The 27,287-nt window shown below is 44.7% G+C and overlaps 1 protein-coding gene across 1 annotated transcript in view; it reads left to right on the forward strand.

The window, feature by feature from the left end:
• The window catches only part of LOC116975666 (potassium voltage-gated channel subfamily H member 8-like), an 851,239-nt gene that overhangs the window by 798,597 nt on the left and 25,355 nt on the right, over positions 1-27,287 (forward strand). The window contains exon 12 of the mRNA XM_033024992.1: positions 3,834-4,141. Coding sequence (XP_032880883.1) covers positions 3,834-4,141 — 308 coding nt within the window. The remainder of the gene's footprint in view (positions 1-3,833; positions 4,142-27,287) is intronic.

Consider the following 27,287-nt stretch of genomic DNA (forward strand, 5'->3'; position numbering starts at 1 on the left):
TTGAAGCAGAGAATATCCCGACATTTAAGAAACAGTTAGACAGGTACATGGATAGGACAGGTTTGGAGGGAAATGGGCCAAATGCGGACAGCTGGGTCTGGTGTAGCTGGGACATGTTGGCCGGTGTGGGTAAGTTGGACCGAAAGGCGTGTTTCGTTGCTGTTTCACTCTATGACTCTATGACATAGGGAGATTCTGTCTTTAAGTTTACACATCGTACTGACTACTTAAACCCCTGTCTCATGGTGTGAGTCCACCAACGAGTGATCCCGAGTTTAAAACAAATCAAACTCGTGGTAATCACGTAGAATTAACGTAGCGGGAACGTCGGATCTCGTAACGCTAGCGGCAGGTACTCGGGAAACTTGTTAACTTGTGAAAATCTTTCAACATGATGAAAGATTTCCACGAGTCAAATTTACTCTTGAAGTAAAAATTTTAAACTTTTAAACTCGTTGCAAGAACGTAGTAGCCCTTGAGTTTACTGTAGTGACTCGTGAGTCTACCATGGGCACTCTTTAACTCAGCGGAACAGGCAGTATCTCTGGAGAGAAGGAATGGGTGACGGGATGAAGTTTCCAAATTTCTGCTGCGTCTTTGTGTTACTACAGCACTGTGTGTTCACTTGTTGTCAACCAGCATCTGCCCTTTGTTGTGTATGACATTATTTATATCCGTGGCAGTTGATTGTCGCTCCCTTCAGTTGCCCAGGGGGTCGGGACGGGGGAGTGGGGAGATGGTGCCTAGTGACGATCTGATTTATCCATGAGTTAAGCTCTCTTTAAGGATTAAAAGAGTCTAAATTAAGGATTCTAAACAGCCAATTTCTCTTCATTTGCTGTTATATCTGAGAACTGCTCCAGATGAACTCCTGGATTTGATTTTCTTTCCTCCCGGGGGTAAAAGAAAAAAACAAATGCACTTAAAGCACCAGTGGTGGGGTAGAGGCGTACGACCAATGAACGAGGCGATATTATCCAGAATTAGTAAAATAAAACAAAAATTGGAGTACTGAATAATGGCACAGATTTGAGAGGTGCAGGAAGGAAATGCATTTGCTGGTTTAAACTGAAGATAGGCTCAAAAAGCTGGGGTAACTCAGCGGGACAGGCAGCATCTCTGGAGAAAAGCAATGGGCGAGATTTTGGGTCAAGACCCTTCTTCAGACTGCAGTCTGCAGTCGCCTAGTCCATTTCTCCAGAGATGCTGTCTGACCCGCTGAGTTACTCCAGCTTTTCGTGTCTCTCTACGGATTTGAGAGAGTGAGGTTCACTGCCAGACATCGTCTGTATATTAAATGTACAAGAGTCGTTTCACATGACCGTTGTCAAGGAAACGACAGCGTACCAATAGTCCGATTATTGTAGCAGTATAGCAAATACATCTCTGCTGTCCATTTTTGGTGTTTCATATATTTGTTCTTCCCCCATCCCCCCCCCCACCCCCCCTCCACCTTTCCCTCCCAATTCCAGTCCTGTCCCAACCCCCTGGGAAACTGAAGGGAGCGACAATCAACTGCCACGGATACAAATAATGTCATACACAAGAAAGGGCAGATGGTGGTTAACAAAAAGTGAACACACAGTGCTGGAGTAACACAAAGATGCAGCAGAAATTTGGAAACGTCACCCCGTCACCCATTCCTTCTCTCCAGAGATGCTCCCTGTCCCGCTGAGTTAAAGATGCCCACGGTAGACTCACGAGTCACTACGGTAAACTCATGGGCTACTTACGTTCTTACAACAAGTTTAAAAGTTTAAAATTTTTACTTCAAGAGTAAATTTGACTCGTGGAAATCTTTCATCATGTTGAAAGATTTTCACGAGTTAACAAGTTTCCCGAGTACCTGCCGTTAGCGTTACGAGTTCCGACGTTCCCGCTACGTTAATTCTACGTGATTACCACGAGTTTGATTTGTTTTCAACTCGGGATCACTCATTGGTGGACTTGCACCGTGAGACCATTACTCAGGCTGACATAAAGCTTCTAGTACACTATTCTGAAAAATAAATCTCAGATTTATTTAATCTGAAATTTTTTTAAAAGGCCAATTCTTAAGCAAGGAACCATCTGCTGGAGGAACTCAGCTGGCCAAGCGGCAACTGTGGGGAGAAAGGAATTGTCGATGTTTCGTTTCGAGACTCTGCATCAGAACAGAGAGTGAAGAGGGAGGAGAGCAAGAATGGGGAAGAGAAAGGGAGGGGAGAGACAGGAGGGATCAGTGGACCAAAGAGGTGTGATGGCAGGAGGAGGCAATTAGAGAGCTGGACTTGGGAGTCAGAGTCAGATGGATGATAAGTGGAGGTGGACAGAGAGAGACCCCATCTCTCTTTACCTGCTTCATCCCCCTTTCCACCCTTACTCCTAACAGTCTGAAGATGGGCACCAACCTGAAACACCACCTGTCAATTCCCTCCACAGATACTGCCTGGCCCACTGAGTTCATAAGGTCATAATGCCGTAAGTGATAGGAGCAGAATTAGGCCATTCGACCCATCAAGTCTACTCCGCTATTCAATCATGGCTGATCTATCTCTTCCTCCTAACCCCATTCTCCAGCCTTCTCCTCATAACCCTTGATACCCGTAATAATCAAGAATCTATCTATCTCTGCTTTAAAATATCTATTGACTTGGCCTCCAAGTCATCTGCAGTTTATAGGATCTCCATTGAGCATTCGTTTCTCTGGAGTAGGTGGGCATATCAGCCCACCTGAAAGCAAAGGCTTAGGAAGGTTCAGTGAGTGGGAGAGAATGTTACTTTCCATAGGAAATTGTAATTGTCCAGACATCCCATTCTGTAAGAAAGATGGATTAAAATCATTAGTATAGTTGATTTAATTATTTCTGCAGTAAATCTCAGAAATTAGATAGACACAAAAAGCTGTGGTAACTCAGCAGTTCAAGGAGCATCTCTGGAGACAAGAATAGGTGACGTTTCGGGTTGAGACCCTTCTTCAGACTCTATTTGGAGCAAGGGGGATAAGATGGAGTCGAGGTACATGGGAATGATTTCAGTGGGACAGGAGCAAGCAGAAACAATGGATCTGCCAGAGCAGTTGTGTTTATGGATTTTGGGGAGAAGATTCCTGTGCGAGGCTGGGGAACAATAAGGTTGGAGGCTGTGGAGGGCAGACAGCCGGAAGTGACCAAATTAGAGATGGTCTGAGAGATGATGGTCTGGTGCTCATCTGTGGGATCATGGTCCAAGGATAAGTAGGAGGAGGTGGGCGAGAGCTGGCGCCAAGCCTCAGTGTGGTAGTGGTCAGAAATGTTTGTAATAGCGCCACCTGTGTGTCGGAGGATTGTTAATGACTGCACAGTGTACTGTGGTTTATTCATGATCATTAACAATCCTCCGACACAAAGGTGGCACTATTACAATGTTGCAGGAAGGAACTGCTGATGCTGGTTTAAACATCTGATAGACACAAAATGCTGGAGTAACTCAGCGGGACATGCAGCATCTCTGGATATAAATGTCACCCATTCTTTCTATCCAGAGATGATGCCTCTCCCGCTGAGTTACTCCATCATTTTGTGTCTATCAGAGGTCAGAAATGAGATGTTTCTTCATAAAGACCATTTAACATAATGAATAATTGCTGACTATGCTTTTTAAGTACCTATACAAGTACTTGAATCTCTGGCCACAGGGGTTATGGTCCAATTGCTGGGAGAGGAGTTAACTGCACGGAATGCCCGCTGATCAGATGGGGTGTGTGGTCCAATTGCCCTATTCACATGCCGTATGACTCTAACAAGGTGAAGCCGAACAAAAAATGGTTTCCCATTTATTTTAGTCTTCATCAATTTTATAATTTTGTTTTGTAGTTGGAATATGCACGCAATGGTGGCCTTATCCAGAAGCTGCCCGCCATCCAGGAGGATGAAGAACTCGAAGACGATGAAAGTACACCCTTGTCTCCCAATGCAAACAGTACTACAGGAATGACACCACCAACCAGTGCATTGTATTCATGTTCAGAGACAGACAAAGAGTTATCCAAGCCAGCTACCTCGCCAAATAACAGAAAGAAGAACAGCGGCAAAAGCAAACTTCCAAATAACAATGAGAACAAGCCATCCAAGCTGCAATTCCCTGCTGTAAACTCTTCTGCACCCTCCCAACTCAGCCCAAGGTAAGAGGCTTTTCATGTTCACTGAGGTAGTTACTTGATCCGTTTGTTATGTTTTGGCAAAACAGAGAAGATTTTGTTCAGCTCAAATGGATACAGCCAATCTGAATTCTACAATTGCGAAACACAGACAAGGCCACAGACAAGGCCTTGCCTTTATTTGTGTCAAAAGCTAACAATAAATTCAACTTGAAAACATTTGGGGATTTGTGGAAAATATGGAATTGGCAGAGTCTGTGTATAAGATTTAAGAACGTTCCACGTCAGTACTTCAGCGCAAATTGTGTATTTGCCATTTAGTTTAGTTTATTGTCACGTGTACTGAGGTACAGTGAAAAGATTTTGTTGTGTGCTATTCAGTCAGCAGAAAGACCACACATGATTTCAGTCGACACATTTACAGTGTACAGACACAAGATAAGAGAATAACATTTGTAAGTTGTGCCATTGCCATTTTAAATTAATTATTCTTGCATTAAGTACACTTTCCTTAGTTTCTCTCAAGGCAAATAATCCAAAAGGAAACACAACAACACTTATTTCCAGTGTGTAGGATGGAACTGCAGATGCTAGTTTAAACCGAAGATAGACACAAAAAGCTGGAGTAACTCAGCGGGAAAGGCAGCATCTCTGGAGTGAATGAATGGGTGACATTTCGGGTCGAGACCCTTCTTCAGATCGCTGGTTGGTGCATATTTGGTTGGCCGGAGGGCCAGTTTCCGTGCTGTATCTCTAAACTAAACTAAACAAACCTCTGCAGATAGACACAAAAAGCTGGAGTAAGTCAGCGGGACAGGCAGCATCTCTGGAGAGAAGGAATGGATGACATTTCGAATCGAGACCGATATTTCCAGTGTTGTTAGCCAAGAGTCTGCCATGTCAGGTTCTCCACCATTTATAAAGGCGGCACAGTGATAACCATATAACCATATAACAATTACAGCGTGGAAACAGGCCATCTCGGCCCTACAAGTCCGTGCGGAACAACTTTTTTCCCTTAGTCCCACCTGCCTGCACTCATACCATAACCCTCCATTCCCTTCTCATCCATATGCCTATCCAATTTATTTTTAAATGATACCAACGAACCTGCCGCCACCACTTCCACTTTATACTCCACAAGCACCTCATTTACTTCATGCTGCCTATAATTATTGTAGATCTCCCTCTTTTTCCGAACAAGATGTCCAATTTCCCTTGAAAACCAGGGCTCTTTCCAATTTTTACTGTTTCCTTTCAACCGAACAGGAACATAAAGATTCTGTACTCTTAAAATTTCCCCTTTAAATGTCCACCATTTCTCTTCTACATCTTTCCCGTAAAACAAAATGTCCCAGTCCACTCCTTTTAAATCATCTCGCATCTCATCAAAGTTAGCCTTTCTCCAATCAAAAATCTCAACCCTAGGTCCAGTTCTGACCTTCTCCATAATTATATTGAAACTAATGGTATTGTGATCACTGGACCCGAAGTGCTCCCCAACGCATACCTCCGCCACCTGTCCTGTCTCATTTCCCAACAGGAGGTCCAGCACTGCCCCTCCTCTAGTAGGTACCTCTATGTATTGCTGCAAAAAACTATCCTGCACACATTTTACAAACTCCAAACCATCCAGCCCATTTACAGAATGTGTTTCCCAGTCTATGTGTGGAAAGTTGAAATCTCCCACAATCACTACCTTGTGCTTACTACTAATATCTGCTATCTCCTTACATATTTGCTCTTCCAATTCTCGTTCCCCATTTGGCGGGCTATAATACACCCCTATAAGTGTTGCTACACCTTTCCCACTTCTCAGTTCCACCCAAATAGCCTCCCTAGATGAGCCCTCCAATCTATCCTGCCAAAGCACCGCTATAATATCTTCCCTGACTAGCAATGCAACACCTCCACCTCTTGCCCCTCCAATTCTATCACACCTGAAGCAATGAAATCCTGGAATATTTAGTTTCCAATCACAGCCCTCCTGCAACCATGTTTCACTGATCGCCACAACATCATACTTCCAGGTGTCTATCCAGACTCTAAGCTCATCCACCTTTCTTACAATGCTCCTAGCATTAAAATATGCACATTTAAGAAACCCCCCGTCTCTTCTTCTCTGTTTATTTCCTTTTTTTTCTTTCTCCTCTTGTGTCCGAGTGCTTCCCTTTTCTGCTTCCTGCCTCCCATTCTGTCTACTAGCTTTCTCTATTTGAGTCCCTCGCCCCAACCATTCTAGTTTAAAGTCTCCCCAGTGACCTTTGCAAATTTCCCCGCCAGGATATTGGTCCCCCTCGGGTTCAAGTGCAACCCATCCTTTCTGTACAGGTCCCACCTTCCCCAAAAGAAGTCCCAATGATCCAGAAACTTGAATCCCTGCCCTCTGCACCAGTCTTTCAGCCACGCATTTATCCTCCACCTCGCTCCATTCCTACTCTCACTGTCGTGTGGTACAGGCAGTAATCCTGAGATTGTTACCTTTTTGGTCCTTTTCCTTAACTCTCCTCCCAACTCCCTAAATCCTCCCTTCAGGACCTCTTCACTTTTTTTACCTATGTAATTTGTACCAATATGTACCATGACCTCAGGCTCCTCTCCCTCTGATTTCAGGATATCTTGGATGCGTTGAGACACGTCCGAGACCTTGGCACCAGGGTGGCAGACCACCATCCTGGTCTCCCGACTGCGTCCACAGAAACGCCTATCCGACCCCCTAACAATAGGGTCCCCAATTACTATTGCCCTCTTCTTTTTTTCCCTACCTTTCGGAGCAACAGGGCCGGTCTCTGTGCTGGACCCGTCCGCTGTTGCTACCCCCAGGTAGGCTGTCACCCCCATCCGTACTCAAACAGGAGTACTTATTTGCAAGGTGTACCGACATTGGAGTACTCACTCGTTCCTGCCTCTGCCCCTTGCCCTTCCTTAGCGTGACCCACATGTCTCTCTCCCGTGGTTTTGGAGTGACCACCTCCCTATAACTCCCCTCTATGACTTCGTCACTCTCCCTGACCAGACAGAGGTCATCGAGCTGCTGCTCCAGGAACCTAATACGGTCCCTTAGGATCCCCACAGTGATGTAGCTGGTAGTGCTGCTACCTCTCTGCCACAGAGTCCCGGGATCAATCCTGCCCTCAGGTGCCATCTGTGTGAAGTTCACACGTTCTGTCTGTGGTAACGTGGATTTTGTCCCAGATGCAGGAAAAATGTTCCCAATGTTGGGCGAGTCCAGAACCAGGGGCCACAGTCTCAGAATAAAGGGGAGGCCTTTTAAGACTGAGGTGAGAAAAAACCTTTTTCATCCAGAGAGTTGTGAATTTGTGGAATTCCCTGCCACAGAGGGCAGTGGAGGCCAAATCACTGGATGTATTTAAGAGAGAGTTAGATAGAGCTCTCGGGGCTAGTGGAATCAAGGGATATGGGGGGAAGTCAGGCACGGGTTATTGATTGGGGACAATCAGCCATGATCACAATGAATGGTGGTGCTGGCTCGAAGGACCGAATGGCCTCCCCCTGCACCTATTTTCTATATTTCTGTTTCTATCCCAAAGACGTGCAGGTTGGTCGGATAATTGGCCTCTGTAAAATTATCCCTGGTGCTTCGGGAGAGGATGTGAAAGTGGGATAACAGAGCTATAGTGAATGAATGGGTGATCAATGGTCAATGAGGACTCAGAGGGCATGTTTCTATGCTGCATCGTTCAATCAACCAATATTTTATACTGCAGAATAAACGCAGGGGAAAGATCACTTACTATGTTATGGTGAACAAGTATTGTGAAATATTTTACACAATTGATTTTCTCTTCACCAGGCAGAACAGGAGGGGGATTGGAAACCAAGCATTTGTAACTGCTTACAGGAAGCTGTTTGTTCCTGTAAATATTACAATGAAGCAAAGAATCTGATGATTTAGAAAAACTGTGGGATAATAAAACCTACAGGGATTTAATTTTCTCTCTCTGAATCTCTCTGTTGTCTGTGTTCAGTGTATTAATCACTGTAAGAGCAAGTGACAATGTCTGTCCAGGGAATGCTTAGCTCAGGCATGGAGTTGATTAATATCTTTCTTCTTGATATATGGTGCTCAATTTGCCAAGAGAAATGTTTTCGGAAAAATACCACAACTAATTATCATAGAAATTAATGAACTCTAGAAAGGGAAATGTCTGGTCTTTAGTACTGTATATTTTCTCAAATAGGCTCGATTGCATTTGCTAATTATGTCCATCAAGTGTTCTATGTTACAAATGTATTTCTTGGAAGACCTATTAGTGGGCTTAGCAGTATGCACTCAAGATTGCAATGAGAGATCACATATCGGTATCGATTGTGGAAGATAAATAAAAGCTTTGTAAAAGTACATTTTGTGTAACCATTGTCCAGCATTCTCTAATCTCTTGCCCAGAGTAGGTGGATCGAGGACCAGAGGACCTTGATAGGTTCAAGGTATTTGTCAAGGTGTACAAATTTAGCTGCAGTGCGCTCTGAATATAGTGCAGTCAATGTCACTCCCCCATAAATCCAGGTGCTGTCTGTGTGGAGTTTACAAGTTTTCACAGTGAACAAATGGGTTTTCCCTGGGCATCTTCAATTTCCTTCCACATCCCAAAGACTTGTTAGTAGATGAATTGTTTATGTAAATTACCATTCGTGCAGGTAAAAGGCAAAATAATTAGATGGGGAGTCGATGGACATGTGAAAGTAGAGGGAAAGGAACTGATGGGATTGCTCTAGTAGGAGCTGGCATGGACCTAATGGGCTGAATGGCTCTGCATTGAGCAATCACAATAAGCAAAAAGTGGGTTGGAATGAGGTAAATGCTATGGGACCAAAACTACTTTGGCTAGTCCCCTTCTCCTGAGGCATGACAGGGTTAGTGGCAGTGGTGGTGGGTCCTGCTAGAGCATGGACCCAATGCAACTTTGCGGATCACTGGATCTTTCTTTGTGCATCTTTCTGCACTGTTGTATCTGATTGAGAAGGAGCATGGAGCACACTGGTCGTGGGATGAAGTGGTCAAGGTGTGGGGAAGCTGGTGATGGTGGAGGGTGGGTTATGTGGACGGGTCAGTTCCAGGAGATCATCTGGGACTGGGATCATGTGGTTGCAAAGGCACTATGCCTCCAGCAGCAACCTTAAACCTTTCCATTTGTCTACTTTATTTCCAAAAGATGCTCCTAATGGCACCATCCCATGGACCACACTTGTCGATATCCACTGTATTGTTTCCTTCAGTGGCATGGTGTCAAATTTTGTTTAATACATTGTCTTGCCGGACAATGAATCCACATTTCACAATATAAATGAATATAAATGAATATAACTGAATCACCCTTCCACCACCAGAGAGCAGTGCTGAACACCAATCTACCTCTATGATCTACCTTGGGCTAAAGGGATCAGGGGGTATGGAGAGAAGGCAGGTATAGGATACTGAGTTGGATGATCAGCATTGATCATATTGAATGGCGGTGAGACCAAATCTGGAGTATGGTGTACAATTTTGGTCGCCCAATTATAGGAAGGATGTCAACAAAATAGAGAGAGTACAGAGGAGATTTACTAGAATGTTGCCTGGGTTTCAACAACTAAGTTACAGAGATAGGTTAAATAAGTTAGGTCTTTATTCTCTGGAGCGCAGAAGGTTAAGGGGGGACTTGATAGAGGTCTTTAAAATGATGAGAGGGATAGACAGAGTTGATGTGATCAAGCTTTTCCCTTTGAGAATAGGGAAGATTCAAACCAGAGGACATGACTTCAGAATTAAGGGACAGAAGTTTAGGGGTAACATGAGGGGGAACTTCTTTACTCAGAGAGTGGTAGCGGTGTGGAATGAGCTTCCAGTGGAAGTGGTGGCGGCAGGTTCGTTGGTATCATTTAAGAATAAATTAGATAGGCATATGGATGAGAAGGGAATGGAGGGTTATGGTATGAGTGCAGGCAGGTGGGACTAAGGGGAAAAAAAAGTTGTTCGGCGCGGACTTGTAGGGCCGAGATGGCCTGTTTCCGTGCTGTAATTGTTATATGGTTTATATGTTATAATAATGCCGCTGCAAGCATCTTGGAATATTTTGACATCCTAAAAACATAAATACCTATTGTTGGTGTCTTGCCGGAGAATGAATCCACATTTCACAATATAAATGAATATAAATGAATATAACTGAATCACCCTTCCACCACCAGAGAGCAGTGCTGAACTACAATCTACCTCTATGATCTACCTTGGGCTAAAGGGATCAGGGGGTATGGAGAGAAGGCAGGTATAGGATACTGAGTTGGATGATCAGCATTGATCATATTGAATGGCGGTGCAGGCTCGAAGGGCCGAATGGCCTACTCCTGCACCTATTGTCTATGTTTCTATGTTTCTATCCTTGATCGGACTTTGCTGGCTTTACCTTGCATTAAACGTTATTGTCTTATCATGTATCTATACACAGTAAATGGCTCGATTGGCCTTTCTGCTGACTGGTTAGCACGCAACAAAAGCTTTTCACTGTACCTCGGTACACGTGACAATAAACTAAAGTGAAATGCTCTTGGGTATATTAAAATAGTAGCAAAAAATATGCTATCAAAGTGGCCTACTTTTCACTTTGCTTTAAATGACAATGTCCATTTTCTACTCTCATAACTTGTGCATCTGGATGTTAGATATAATTCCTTAGAAATGATGCGTGCATATAACTGGTTATCAACTTGCTGTTGTCAGGGGTTAACTACATGTCCAAAGACCAAAGAAATTCCCATCTGCAGGATTTTTTAGGGCTCATTCATTTGCTTTTTCATACCTATTGATTTGTTCAGGTCCAGAAGATGTGAAATATTACATTCTTCAGCCAAAAGCAACAGTTTCAGTATGTCTTAGAGCAGATCAGAGAGAACGCCCTTCCCAGGTACCTTCCCCTGCATCTCATATATTCCTTGGGCAGCTTACAGCCCAGTGTATGAATATTGATTTCTCTCACTTCAGGTAGCCCCGGCATATGCTCTCTCTCCATCCCTCCCCCACCCAAGTCACACTAGCTTCTCATTTTTACTCTACAAACAGCTTACAATGGGCTGTTTCCTTTATCATCGTTAATTTTTTTGCATATATTTCATTCATTATTCTTTATCTCTCCACATCACCGTCTATATCTCTCATTTCCCTTATCCCTAACCAGTCTGAAGAAGGGTCTCGACCCAAAACATCACCCATTCCTTCTCTCCAGAGATGCTGCCTGTCCCACTGAGTTACTCCAGCGTTTTGTGTCTATCTGCAGAGATTAGTTTAGTTCAGTTTCGAGAAACAGCGCAGAAACTGGCCCTTCGGCCCACCGAATCATGCACCAACCAGCGATCCCCGCACATTATACTATCCTACACACACTAGGGACAATTTACAATTCTACAAATCCAATCAACCTACAAACCTGTACGTCTTTGGAGTTTGGGAGGAAGCCAAAGATCCCGGAGAAAACCCACGTAGTCACGGGGAGAACGTACAAACTCCGTACAGACAGCACCTGTAGTCGGGATCAAATCCGGGTCTCTGGAGCTGCAAGCGCTGTAATGGGGCCTTTTCACGGGGCGAGTTGACGCAAGATGTCACCAGAGTGAAGAGGTCGTGGTCCAGCACGAGTCTCGCACGATATAACGGGGGTAGATAAAGAGTTCCCACGGTACTCGGCATTTCTGTTATTTGTGCGAGTGACTTGTCCGTTTCCCGAGCTTTCGCGTTAAATCTTGAATGAACATCGTGAACTACACGTGACACAAATGATGTAACTTTTTTTTTCACACACTATATATATCCTCCCTTGGTTGAATTGGCTCATTTGGAGACATATTTTACTGTGTATGTGGGAGACACAGATGGACTGAGCACAGTACCTCGGTCTTACTGTGTGTGGGAGAGGGGGAGAAAGAGACGTACACTCACAGAGGCAGAGTCTCTCAGCCTGTGTAAGAGGGAGGGAGAGAGAGAGAGAGAGAGGCACACACAAGGTGGATGTGAAATCTCACCTGCCTGTTTCAGTGACAGACACCCGCCGCCAGTAAATGAAGACACCCCCATCTGTCTCCCCCTCCTCTCCCTCGACTCCCCCACCTTTCCCTCCCAACTCCAGTCCCGTCCCGACCCCCTGGGAAACTGAATAGAGCAACAATATAGATATAGAAACTGAAACAATATAGAAACTGAATAGCGCAACATGGCAAAAACATCTCTGACACGCTTTACCCCCCTTCTTTGAGATTTTCTGGGAGCCATCTCTGCAAGTGTTCCTGTTAAAAAGATTATCCAACAATGACAATTAGGTGGGACGTCCTCGAAGTTCCCTTGTCGATATTTTTACTCACCTTCTGTCCCCTCTGCCCAGCTTCCGGGTTTACCGTTCGCAGGAGTTCCCACGCGCTATATCTCTAAAATCTGAAGTTAGGTAATGTCTAAAGGAACTGCAGACGCTGGTTAATGCTGGTTAATACGCACAGAAGGACACAAAATGTTGGTGTAACTCAGCAGGTAAGTCAGATCTGGGAAGAAAAACATAAAAAGCTGGAGTAAGTCAGCGGGTCAGGCAGCATCTCTGGAGAAAAAGAATAGGTGACGATTCGAATCGGAGCCCTTCTTCAGACAGCCTAATCGGAATTGAGTCTGAAGATGTGTCTCGTCCCGAAACATCAGGTTTTTTTCTCCAGAGATGCTGCTTGACTCGCTGAGTTACTCCAGCTTTTTGTGTCTGTCTTCGGTTTAAACCAGCATGTGCAGTTCATTCCTTACACGGGTCTCTGTACAACATTGATTGGTACCGTTCCGGACCCCTGGACCCGAGGACTCCGACCTGTATCTCTCAAAGAAGTACATGTGAAAAATTTCTCACGGACCATAAAAATGCGTAACCTTTCAGTAAAGTCCCTTTTAAAGTCCCTTTTAAAGATTATAGTTATTTTCTTGAATCTCATTAACATAACTCATGAATAAGTTGATGTCCATATGCGGATGCAAATCTTTATTTTTATTTATTTTTTAAATTCAATCCCACAGAAGATAATTTTTAATCACCTTCTGTCCCCTCTGTCCAGCTTCCGGGTTCACCGTTCGCAGGAGTTCCCACGGTACCCGCAAGAGTTATTACGGATATCGCACTGGCCACTACGTTCATATAATGTTGCAATACTCAACCACAAGTGTACGTCAATCTTGGAGAAATTCAAACTTTCTTGAATTTTCTCCCGAGTGACCAAGTTACACGACTACCTGCCGTTAGCGCTACGGTGGTCCACGGTGGTCCACGAATGCCGTACTGTTATCGCACGAGGTTCCCACGATGTTAAACTCCGGTTAACTCTTGCGTCAAGTCGCCCCGTGAAAAGGCCGCTTAAGGCAGTAACTCTACCGTTGTGCCACCGTGCAGCCCATATACTGACTATCTGATCCTTTTTACCAAGGTCTGTCTCATATATTCATTTGGAAATGAAAAACTGTTCTCATACTACTACTTCTAATATTATTTCACTGCTGTCACACATGCAGAGTGGAGCAGTTTGCAGAACATTGAATCCATATTAAACCTGGTGAACTGTATTCCAAGATAACTATGTTTGAGGTCAGAGGCATTAACTCATTGAATGGAGGAAGTTTGCTGCTAATGGAAGAGTAGCATAGATACAGCGGAACAGAAAACTCTGGCTTCAGTCTTTGTGATTTGTTTTTCATCGTTTTTGTTTGGTGTGGATTTTTTTGATTCTCCGCAAATGCTAAAAGTATGCCACTGCTTTAAATACATTTTATAATGCATGTAAATAAAGCCTCTAATATTTAGTCTCTTACAGATTGGAATCTGCGGGCCATAAAGCTCTTAATCAGCTTTTTTCTAAACTCACCATTACTCTATATTTACTCTTGCAACTTCCTACGATAAAGTAGACAAAGGTTTTCAATGTGTTGTTTAGAGAAACAATGTATGTAGGCGTTTGCACTGGGATGTGAACCAACAACCTCTGGCTTAAGGTGAGAATCTACCACCTGTACACATGCATGGCACAAGCTGTGGACCTATTCATTCAAGCATAGAGTGTGACACGCACTGTCTAAGCTCATGATGGTCCTGACACTGCAGAATGGACCTGATACTACAGGATACCTAGAACCAGAGGGACCTGTACACCAGTACCTACAAGGGATTAGAAGCAATGACTAGAAATTTAGTTTAGTTTAGTTTATTGTCACGTGTACCGAGGTACAGTGAAAAGCTTTTGTTGCGTGCTATCCAGTCAGCAGAAAGACAACAAGTGGTTACAATCGAGCCATTACAATGCATGATTACATGATAAGGGAATGGCGTTTAGTGGAAGGTCCAATGCATGGATTTTAAACATTAATATATTAAAATTAATACAATAAAATCAATTGTGCAAATGAAAAGATGTCTGAGTCGTTCAGTTTTATTTTGTATTGGTCCACTTCCAGATCCAATCACTGCCTTTAACTTTTCACAGGGATGGATTCAGTGAGTGTAGACTGAACTCCCCTCTCCCCTCTTCCCCCCTCCTGCCCCCATCCCTCCTTCTACACCCCCCCCCATCTACCCTTCTCCCCTCCCCTCTCCCCCCATCTTCCCTTCCCCACTCTCCCTCCCTTCTCCCATTCTCCAATCTCCCCCCACTTTCCCCAACGCCCCCCATTTGTGGATATGGTGCTGCAAAATCATTCAGGTTCTTCAAAATTAGGCTCAGAATGCACCAGAGCATCTAAAACCCCAGAACTTCAAGGGCCGTTAAGCGGACCCTGGACCCCGGCCGCAAGGGACGTCGCACCCGTGATGTGTGGTGCACGCACATTATTTAACATCAAACTTTGTAATCCTGCCATGCCACCCCCCCTTTTTGTGGATGTCATTAGAAACGGGAATAGTGCCGGAGGATTGGCGTACTGCGCATGTTGTTCCATTGTTTAAAAAGGGGTCTAAGAGTAAACCTAGCATTTATAGACCTGCTAGTTTGACGTCAGTGGTGGGCAAATTAATGAAAAGAATACTTAGAGATAATATATATAAGCATCTGGATAAACAGGGTCTGATTAGGAACAGTCAACATGGATTTGTGCCTGGAAGGTCATGTTTGACTAATCTTCTTGAATTTTTTGAAGAGGTTACTCGGGAAATTGATGAGGGTAAAGCAGTGGATGTTGTGTATATGGACTTCAGTAAGGCCTTTGACAAGGTTCCTCATGGAAGGTTGGTTAAGAAGGTTCAATGGTTGGGTATTAATGGTGGAGTAGCAAGATGGATTCAACAGTGGCTGAATGGGAGATGCCAGAGAGTAATGGTGGATGGTTGTTTGTCAGGTTGGAGGCCAGTGACGAGTGGGGTGCCACAGGGATCTGTGTTGGGTCCACTGTTGTTTGTCATGTACATCAATGATCTGGACGATGGTGTGGTAAATTGGATTAGTAAGTATGCAGACGATACTAAGATAGGTGGGGTTGCGGGTAATGAAGTAGAGTTTCAAAGTCTACAGAGAGATTTATGCCAGTTGGAAGAGTGGGCTGAAAGATGGCAGATGGAGTTTAATGCTGATAAGTGTGAGGTGCTACATCTTGGCAGGACAAATCAAAATAGGACGTACATGGTAAATGGTAGGGAATTGAAGAATGTAGGTGAACAGAGGGATCTGGGAATAACTGTGCACAGTTCCCTGAAAGTGGAATCTCATGTAGATAGGGTGGTAAAGAAAGCTTTTGGTGTGCTGGCCTTTATAAATCAGAGCATTGAGTATAGCAGTTGGGATGTAATGTTAAAATTGTACAAGGCATTGGTGAGGCCAATTCTGGAGTATGGTGTACAATTTTGGTCGCCTAATTATAGGAAGGATGTCAACAAAATAGAGAGAGTACAGAGGAGATTTACTAGAATGTTGCCTGGGTTTCAGCAACTAAGTTACAGGGAAAGGTTGAACAAGTTAGGGCTTTATTCTTTGGAGCGCAGAAGGTTAAGGGGGGACTTGATAGAGGTTTTTAAAATGATGAGAGGGATAGACAGAGTTGACGTGGAAAAGCTTTTCCCACTGAGAGTAGGGAAGTTTCAAACAAGGGGACATGACTTGAGAATTAAGGGACTGAAGTTTAGGGGTAACATGAGGGGGAACTTCTTTACTCAGAGAGTGGTAGCTGTGTGGAATGAGCTTCCAGTGAAGGTGGTGGAGGCAGGTTCGTTTTTATCATTTAAAAATAAATTGGATAGTTATATGGATGGGAAAGGAATGGAGGGTTATGGTCTGAGCGCAGGTATATGGGACTTGGGGAGCTTATGTGTTCGGCACGGACTAGAAGGGTCGAGATGGCCTGTTTCCGTGCTGTAATTGTTATATGGTTATTATATGGTTTTTGAAAAGCTTCGTACGGGCCTGCAGACTGGTTCCACCAAGATGCAAGACAGAATGCCACAGGAGATTCTTCTTCCCTGCGGCTATCAAACTGAACAACTCCTCCCCCTTCTGTCGTGGGGTAAACTGAGACTGACTACCCCTCCTTCCCAATCTTTGCACATCCCCCAAGCCTTTCCACACGTCACTTTAATTTCATGTTTCATGTATTTTCAGTTTTATGACTGTTGGCAGATCAATTTCCCTCCTGGGATCAATAAAGTTCTATCGTATCGTATCGTAAAGCCTATTAGTGAAATTCAATTCTGTTACTTGGCTAACCTTGCTCTGATATTATAAAAACAATGCTGTTGTTACTTGCTGTTTTTGTTGTGTAATTCCATTGGCAATTCCCTGGATTTATTTCAAGAGATCAACATGAACTCTGTGCACAGTGGACCAATGAAGCTCTGAAATTCTCCGCAATTGCCTCACAAACATTTTCTGTATTGGATTTCTATATGTGTCTGTTGTCCTCCTCAACAGTCTGCAATGTCCTGATCTTCTTGACCAACAGTGGAGGTCACATTGCATACTGTTCCTGGCTCCTTAATACAGTCCAGGAAAGTTGTCGTCTCAACCTTTAGCCGGTACTAGACTTATTGACCTGAGGCATGCTGGTACTAAGGGAGTCTAAATTAACCTGGTGACTCGCATTAAGATTGAAAAGAAATTGAATCAGCTTTTGATTACAGTCGTAATAGAAATTATAAATGGTATGCTGCTCAGGTTGGATGTTGGCCCAGAACGATCCTGGAAAACAATTACACACATTCCCCAGGTTAAGACAGAGTTTTATTCCTGAGAACTGTTCATAACCCAAACTGCTCATCAAGTGGAAGTCAACAAGAAACATTAGTGGGAGGGCATGACGGAGACAGCAGTGACTGGAGAGCAAGCGGGTGTAGGAAACTTGGAACCGGTGGGCGAGTGAGTCAGTCTGCTCCGTACCCAACCTCTCCCTACAGCTCAGACCCTCAACTCCTGGCAACATCCTTGTAAATATTCTTTGCACCCTTTCCAGTTTAACATCCACTTTATTCTAAGACTGTGGCCCCTGGTTCTGGACTCCACCAACATTGGGAACATTTTTCCTGCATCTAGCTTGTCCAGTCCTTTTATAATTTTATATGTTTCTATAAGATACCCCCTCATCCTTCTAAACTCCAGTGAATACAAGCCTAGTCTTTTCAATCTTTCCTCATATGACAGTCCCGCCATCCCAGGGATCAGTCTCATGAACCTACGCTGCACTGACTAAATCACAAGGATGTCCTTCCTCAAATTAGGAGACCAAAACTGTACACAATACTCCAGATGTGGTCTCACCAGAGCCCTATACAACTGCAGAAGAACCTCTTTACTCCTATACTGAAATCCTCTTGTTATGAAGGCATGAATGTACAGTGAAAAACTTTTGTTTGTATGCTATCCAGTCAAAGAAAAGATTCTACATGATTACAATCAAGCCGTCCACAGTGTACAGAGAATCAACCCTGAAATAAAGGGGACAACATTTAGCGCGAGAAAGTCCCATTAAAGATAGTTGAAGGTCACCTATGAGGTCAGAACTGCTCTCTAGCTGATGAGAGGACCATTCAGTTGCCTGGTAACAGCTGGGAAGAAACTGTCCCTGAATCTGGAGGTGTGCATCTCAAACTTCTGAACCTCTCGCCTGATGGGAGAAGAGGGAGTGACCGGGTTGAGAATGGTCCTGGATTATGCCTGTGGCCTTGCCGAGGCAGCATGAAGTGTAGATTAAGTCAATGGAAGGGAATATTTGTAAAAAGGAACTGCAAATGCTGGTTTAAACTGAAGATGGACACAAAAGGTTGGAGTAACTCAGCAGGACAAGCAGCATCTCTGAAGAAGGATCTCGATCCGAAACATCACCCATTCCTTCTCCCCAGAGATGCTGCTTGTCCTGCTGAGTTACTCCAGCTTTTTGTGTCTATCAATGGAACGGAGGTTGGTTTGAATGATGGCCTGGGCTACAGTCACAACTTTGCAATTTCTTACAGTCTTAGATGGAACTGTTCCCCAATGATGCCGTGATGCATGCCGCAAAAATGCTTGCTCCGTTGCATTTGTAGAAGTTGGTGAGGGTTGTTGGGGACATGCTGGACTTCCTCAGCCTTCTAGGGGAGTACAAGCATTGGTGTGCTTTGTTGGCATAGCTTCAATGTGGTAGTCCAGGCCACATTGGTGCTAATACATGTTCCTAGGAACCTAAAGCTTTCGACCATCTCTACTTCGTCGCCGTCAATGGACAGGATGTGTTTATCTCCTCGAGTTCAATCACAATCTCCTTCATCTTGCTGACATTGAGCGGGAAGTTTATTGTCTTGGCACCAGGTTACATGATTCTCAATCTCCTTTCTGTACTCTGTCTCATCATTCCCGCCCACTTTCCAGAAGTGGCGGCGCTGCCCTGCAGCTGCGGCTCGTCTGCAGTCCGTTTGTCTTTTCTTTTTTTTTGTTTTGTTTTTGTCCCGTTTTAGTTTATTTTGTTGTGTATGTGTGGTAGGTGGGAGAAACATATTTTTAGTCTCTTCCTTCGGGGGGATGCGACCTTTTCTTGTCGTATCCCCCGTTTCCATCTGCGCTGAGGCCTAATGGCGGAGTAGGCGGCCTCCAACTGGGACCGACCTCGAGGCTCCGGAGGCAGAGCTTGGACTTACCAACTGGCTGGCTGACTTCGGGGCTGTGGTGGCGTTGTGGCGGCGGTGACCCGACTTCTGACCCGACTTCGGATCCTCGGAGGCTCGGCCGCGGGCTCAGTAGACTCAGCCGTGGGCCCAGTGGACAACATCATCGGGAGCTCGCAGGTCCCAGGTTGGTGACCTGTTTTCTGGAGCTCCCGCAACAACAGCTTTGTCCGCTGGACTGGAGGGTGGCAGCTTCGGCAGCTTCGTCCGCCCCGGGCCGTGGTATTTGAACCGGCCCATTCGTGGAGCTCGGATTCAGCCGCGGGACTTACCATCACCCGGCGGGGTCGCAACATCGGAAGCCTGGTTGGCCTCAACGCAGAGAGAGAACAAGGAGGGAAGAGACAAGGACTTTAAGACATTTGCCTTCCATCACAGTGAGGAGGATCTGGTGGACTCACTGTGGTGGATGTTAAATCTGTGTTTATTGTGTACTTTGTTATTTTATTCTATGTTATGACTGCAAGGCACGAAATTTCGTTCAGACTGAAAAGTCTGAATGACAATAAAGAAAACTTTAATTTTTACTTTTAATATGGTGACGTTATTTGCGAGCTTGTAAATTGATCTGGATTGGTATATGTCCCTAGTCATGAGTGTATAAGGAATATTGTGAGGAGCAGGGTACGCACTCTTTGCGGAGCACCGTGTTGATGATTAGCGTAGAGGATGATTTATCATCTATCCTCGCTGGTTGTGGTCTGTTAGTCAGGAAGTCAAGGCTCCAGTTGCAGAGGAGAGTGCCAACTCCAAGTTCCACAAGTCCATATCCCTCTAAACCTTTCTTATCTACCGTATGTACCTATCCAAAGGTTTTTTTTAATGCTGCTATAGTACCTGACACAACTACCTCCTCTGGCAGCTCTTTCCATATACCCACCACCCTCTGTATGAAACGTAGCCCCTCAGGTTCCTATGAAATGTTTCCCCTCACCTTAAACCTATGACCTCTGGTTCTAGATTCCCCTACTCTAGGTAAAATACTGTGCATCCACCCTACCTTTTCCTCTCATGATCTTATTAACCTCCATAAGATTACCTCTCATCCTCCTGCACTCCAAGGAATACATTTCTCACTAGCCCAACCTCCCTCTAGAGCTCAGACCCTCAACTCCTGGCAACATCCTTGTAAATATTATCTGCACCCTTTCCAGTTTAACATCCACTTTCTTATAACACGGTGATCAAAACTGAACACAATCCTCCAACTGTGGGCTCATTGATGTCTTGTACAACTGTAATATAACACCCCAATCTCTATAATGTGCAACCTCTGCAACCTCCCCTCCATTGATGAACTGTACACTGCAAGGGCCAGGAAGCCAGTGGGTAAGATCATCTCTGACCCCTCTCACCCTGGCCACAAACTCTATGAATCACTTCCCTCTGGAAGGCGACTCTAGACTGTCAAAGCTGCCACAGCCAGACATAGAACAGCTTTTTTTGCACGAGTAGTAGCTCTACTCAATAACCAACAATCTGTAGCCGCATTTTGCTCTGGTATTTAATTTAATTTACATGTTTAATCAATAATGTTTTATTATTAATGTTTAATGTTTTATGTGTCATTCCTAACTGTCACTGTATGTCATGTTGTCACTTGCGGGCAGAGCACCAAGGCAAATTCCTTGTATGTGAATTCTTGGCCGAAAACGAATTCATTCATTAATATTCAATACCCTGACTGATGAAGGCCAATATGCCGATGAAGGCCAATGTACCTGCATTCCTAGATCCCTCTGATCTACACCACCTCCCCCCTCCCCCCCTGATATTCACTGTGAAGGTCCTGCCCTGTTTTGACTTCCCAAAGTTTAACACCTTACACTTATCTATATTAAACTCCATGAACCATCTGCCCACGTGCCCAACTGATCAAGATCCCGCTGGAATTCTTGATAAACATCTTCGCTGTCTACTAGACCCGCCCACCTTAGTGTCATCTGCAAACTAACTAATCACGCCTTGTATGTTCTCATCCAAATTGTTAATATATCAGTTGACAAAAGAAAGAGAGCCAGGAATTGACCATTTACTTCACCAATTGATGGAGCCATGGCTGTTGTTCATCTCACCTCCACTTTCTTACACTATCTCTATGCTTTGATTTTCTTACAATACAAAATCCTATCAATCTATTACTGGTTATTGCCCGATCAGCATCAATATGCTAATGTGATGATGGTCAAGACCTTCGCATTCTTTAGCGTACATATCACCAACATCTTGCCCTGGACCCAACATAGTGAAGCTATGACCTAGAAAGCACACCAATGCCTCTACTTCCTCAGAAGATCAAGGAGGTTTAGCATGTCCCCAATGACTCTCACGAACTTCTACAGATGCACCTCAGACACCACACTATTTAGTTGTATCACAGCGTGGTTCGGCAACAGCTCAGACCAAGTCCACAAAACAATTGCAGAGTTACGGATGTAACCTTGTTCATCACAGAGACCAGAATCCTCACTCTTGACTCCATCTACATTTCATGCTGCCTTGAGAAAGCATCAACATAATTAAGGACCATCCTCGCTTCCATTGGGCAGAAGAAACAAACGGTTGAAAGCAAATATAACCAGATTCAGGAACAGCTTCTTCCCTGCTGTTATTAGACTACTGAATAGTTCATAAGTGATAGAAGCAGAATTACGCCATTCGGTCCATCAGGTCTACTCCACCATTCAATCATGGTTGATCTATCTTTCCCTCTCAACCCCATTCACCTGCCTTCTTCCCATAACCCCTAACACCCGTACTAATCAATAATCTATCAATCTCTGCCTTAAAAATATCACTTGACTTGGCTTCCACAGTCTTCTGTGGCAATGAATTGCACAGATTCACCATCCTCTGACTAAAGAAATTCCTCCTCATCTCCTTCCTTCGGGAACAAGTTTCCTGCATCTAGCGTGTCCAACCCTTTAATAATTTTATGTTTCGATAAAATGCACTCACATCCTTCTAAATTCCAGTGGATACAAGCTCAGTCGTTCCATTCTTTCATCATATGACATTTCTGCCATCCCGGGAATTAACCTTGTGAACCTACTTTGCACTCCCTCAATAGTAAGAATGTCCTTCCTCAAATTAGGAGACCAAAACTGCACACAATACTCCAGGTGTGGTCTCACCAGGGCCCTGTACAACTGCAGAAGGACCACTTTGTTCCTATACTCAAATCCTATCATTATGAAGGCCAACATGCCATTAGCTTTCTTCACTGCCTGCTGTTTCTTGCATGCCTACTTTCAGTAACTGATGTACAAGTACACCTAGGTCTCATTGCACTTCCCCTTTTCCTAATCTGACACCATACAGAAGAAGGGTCTCGACCTGAAACGTCACTCATTCCTTTGCTCCAGAGATGCTGACTCGCTGAGTTACTCCAGCATGTTGTGTCTACCTGCCATTCAGACGATAATCTGCCTCTTGTTCTTGCCACTAAAGTGGATAACCTCACATTTATCCACATTATACTGCATTTGCCATGCATCTTCCCACTCACCCAACCGATCCAAGTCACCATGCATCCTCATAGCATCCTCTTCACAGTTCACACTGCCATCCAGCTTTGTGTCACTGCAAATTTGCTAATGTTATTTTTAATTCTTTCATCTAAATCATTAATATATATTGTGAATAGCTGCTGTCCCAGCACCGAGCCTCGAGGCACTCCACTAGTCAATACCTGCCATTCTGAAAGGGAACCGTTAATTCCTACTTTTTGTTTCCTGTCTGCCAACCAATTTTCTATCCATGTCAATACCCTACCCCCAATACCATGTGCTCTGATTTTGCCCACTAATCTCCTGTGTGGGACCTTATCAAAGGCTTTCTGAAAGTCCAGAAAGTCTATTACCAAGAAGATCTTGGAACATTTCACATTGTTTGTCAATGCTCTGCACAGTCTACTCTTCTGCCTCACTTTCCCAAAGTTTACTTAAATTTAGAGCCTTGTTTTCTGACTCATCCTTCTCCCTCTTAACTAGTTTATCGAATACCATTCAACAGTGACTGCTAGCCAAGCGTTACTGCACCATTAACTAATTGACTCTCAGACTAATTATTCATTATTTTTGTTAGCTGGACGGACATATCGTTCTAGAAAAATTGCACACAATATTCTAACTATGGCACAACCAATAATTTATACAAGTTTTCTATTAGCTTTTAAAGCATTATTTCCCATTTGAAAATGTTGCATATCATTTGCTTTTGAAGGTTTGTATATCTGAACCCTGATTTTTTAAATGTGCACATTTTATGCATCTCCTTTCTCCAAAATACATCATCGAGTTTTCGAGAGCGGGGAGAGCGGGCAGAGCATGCAGAGCAGGGGAGAGCGGCAGAGAGCGGCGGAGAGCGGGGAGAGCGGCGGAGAGTCACGGAGGCAGAGAGGCACGGAGGCAAATATAATAACATGGAATAATGAAATAACGTGACTTTACCTGAGCCCGTGCTCACGGTCCGGTAGCCCTGACAGTGAGTTTAGGAAATTAGGGAAATCAGAAGAGACTACCGATGACAGATTCTTTAGCAAAAACAAACTGCTGGAGGAGCTCAGCAGGTCAGGCAACATCTGTAGTGGGAAATGGACATACAAGGCTTTGCGTCAGGACCCTTCTTCAGACTGATTGAATAGAGGGAACATAGCTTGTTGAGGGGGTAAGGTGAAGACCAGTTTGCATGACAGATTGGGTTGCATTCATAGTTTTCTGTTGTTTCCAGCAGTGTTGGGCTGAGCAGTTGCCATATCAAGCTGTGCAATGCTTTCTCTGGAGTTTGGAGATATGCCAAATATCCTAGGTCTTCTGAGGAAGTAGAGGCATTGGAATGCTTTCCGGGCCTGAATCGTTTACTGGAATACTCTTTCAGTATTTCATGCGAAATGCATATAAAATTCCCATGTTATTGATCTCCATTGCCTGCCCAGCAGCCACGTGTTAACCCAATAGGGATGACGTGGATTGTGGAAGTTTATACAATCGTATTTGGAAAAGGTGGCTCCTGTGGTGATGTGCAGTTCATGGCGGAGACTACCAACAACTGCTGGCCTCACACGATCCAACTGATGCAGCGCAAATTGTCAAATGATCCCATTACAAATTGGAACCAAAATTCATGAAATGAGATGGCGAATGATTTGAACATTATTGAATAGACTAAATATTAACCACAGTGTCAATTATAATCTCACAGAATATATATATATTCTTATTTAAAATATAATTGGCATAATTGTATATTTTGAATAAAAGGCCTACTTTAAGGAGAGTCAAGAGTATTTTATTGTCATATGTCCCAGATAGAACAATAAAATTCTTACTTGCATAGTTTAGTTTAGTTTAATTTAGAGATTCAGCACGGAAACAGGTCCTTTGGCCCACCTGATCCACGCTGACCAGTGATCCGCGCATATTAACACTATCCTACACAAACCAGGGACAATTTTTACATTTACCAAGCCAATTAATCTACAAACCTGTATCTCTTTGGAGTGAGGGAGGAAACCAAGGATCTCGGAGAAAACCCACGCAGGTCACGGGGAAAACATACAAACTCCGTACAGACGGCACCCCAGTAGTTGGGATCGAACCCTGGTCTCTGGCACTGCAAGCGCTGTAAGCCAGCAACTCTACCGCTGTGCCACCATGCCGCACTTACATAGTTACACAGTTACAGGTCATCACCAAATAATGAGCACCAGAGTGTCTCAGCGGCCAAGCCCACCAGCAGGCCCGGCTTACTGCCATGGACAGGGACTCGCATGCCGTAGACCAACGACAGAGGACCCACCCACCGTGGACAGGGATCAGACATTTTAAACTGCAGGAAAATAATAAGAAGTCATTTTTGTGCTTTATCAAGTGTTTAGATTTGTAGAAGGGAAGAACATTTCCAAGTTGACCATTTGGAGCTCAAGTAAATGGTATAAACTTTATAATACAGCAAATATTACCCAGTCCGTTGAATGAACAAACTTACGCTGGTTAAAATGAAAGGTATTTTTTCCCTTTCACATTGTTGAATTAGGCGTGCATCTTAGATGGAAGTGAACTCTTAGCTCCTCTCAGGTGAATTCTTTGTGGCTGAAATGGTCTGCAGACAAATCCAGCGCTCACGATTTCTATAAGTCTTTTAATACAATTGATGTGGTTGCCTGATCAGGTTTGGAAGGTGTTTTTCTGTACAACCCAATGAACATGTTCTGTGTGACAGCAGTCAGGGTATTGAGTACAGAAGTTGGGATGTTATTGTACACTTGTACAAGATGCTGCTGTAGGTTGCCTGGACTAGAGGGTCTGAGCTACAGGGAGAGGTTGAGTAGGTTGGGACTCTATTCCTTGGAGAGCAGGAGGATGAGGGGTGATCTTGTAGAGGTGAATAAAATTATGAAAGGATTCACTCCAGTGCCACGTACACTCACCCCCTACGACGTGTACGTGGCACTGAGCAGGATTAATGCACGAAAGGCTGCTGGCCCTGACGGCATCCCCGGGCACGTCCTCAGGGCCTGTGCTGCGCAGCTGACAGACGTCTGGACTGACATCTTCAACCTGTCACTTGCCCAAGCAGTTGGCCCCACGTGCCTTAAAACAACCTCCATCGTGCCGATGCCAAAACACTCCACTGCGGCAAGCCTCAACGACTTCCGCCCAGTTGCACTTACTCCCATCATCACTAAGTGCTTCGAGAGGCTGGTCCTGGCACACCTCAAAGGTTGCCTACCTCCCACACTGGACCCCTATCAGTTTGCCTACCGCAAGAACAGGAGTACGGAGGATGCCATCTCAACGGCACTTCACTCCTCCCTCTGCCACCTCGACAACAGAGACACCTACGTGAGAATGCTGTTCATCGATTATAGCTCAGGATTTAACCCCTCAAAACTGATCACCAAACTCGGTAACCTGGGCATCGACCCCTCCCTCTGCAACTGGATACTGGACTTTCTAACTAACAGACCCCAGTCTGTTAGGTCTGACAACCACACCTCTTCAACCCTCACCCTGAACACCGGCGTTCCACAGGGCTGTGTGCTGAGCCCCCTCCTCTACTCCCTCTTCACCCACGACTGCACACCTGTACATGGTACTAACACCATCATCACCTATGCAGATGATACAACGGTGATTGGCCTCATCAGCAACAACGATGAGTCGGCCTATAGGGAGGAGGTCCAGCTCCTCGCAGCAAGGTGCGCTGACAACAACCTGGCCCTTACCTCCAAGAAGACCAAGGAGCTCATTGTGGACTTCAGAAGGTCTATGGGCGGCACGCACACCCCCATCCACATTAACGGGACGGAGGTGGAACGTGTTTCCAGCTTCAGGTTTCTGGGGGTCAACATCTCCGATGACCTCTCTTGGACCCACAATACCTCAACACTGGTCAAGAAGGCTTACCACGTCTCTTCTTCCTGAGGAGAAGACCCATCTGTCTCCTCAGATTCAGGTGAACTTCTACCGCTGCACCATCGAGAGCATCCTTACCAACTGTATCACAGTATGGTATGGCAACTGCTCTGTCTCCGACCGGAAAGCATTGCAGAGGGTGGTGAAAAGTGCCCAACGCATCACCGGTTCCTCACTCCCCTCCATTAAGTCTGTCCAAAGCAAGCGATGTCTGCGAAGGGCGCGCAGCATTGTCAAGGACTGCTCTCACCCCAACCACAGACTGTTTACCCTCCTCCCATCCGGGAGGCGCTACAGGTCTCTCCGTTGCCGGACCAGCAGGTCCAGGAACAGCTTCTTCCCTGTGGCTGTTTCACTACTTAACTCTGCACCTTGGTGATTGCCAGTCCCCATCCCCCCCCCCCCGGACACTCGTTCCCCCAGAAAAATTGCACTACTGCTACTGTATGTACGTATAGACATTTTTAGCTCATTATTCTATGTTCGCTCTTCTGGGTGAGATGCTAACTGCATTTCGTTGTCTCTGTACTGTAGACTGCACAATGACAATAAAGATTGAATCTGAGATCGGGTTTATACATAGAATCTCCAGCCCAGAGTAGGTGAATCGAGGACCAGAGGACATAGGATTAA

Source organism: Amblyraja radiata, chromosome 7, assembly GCF_010909765.2.
Source record: "Amblyraja radiata isolate CabotCenter1 chromosome 7, sAmbRad1.1.pri, whole genome shotgun sequence".
Lineage (NCBI taxonomy): Eukaryota > Metazoa > Chordata > Chondrichthyes > Rajiformes > Rajidae > Amblyraja > Amblyraja radiata.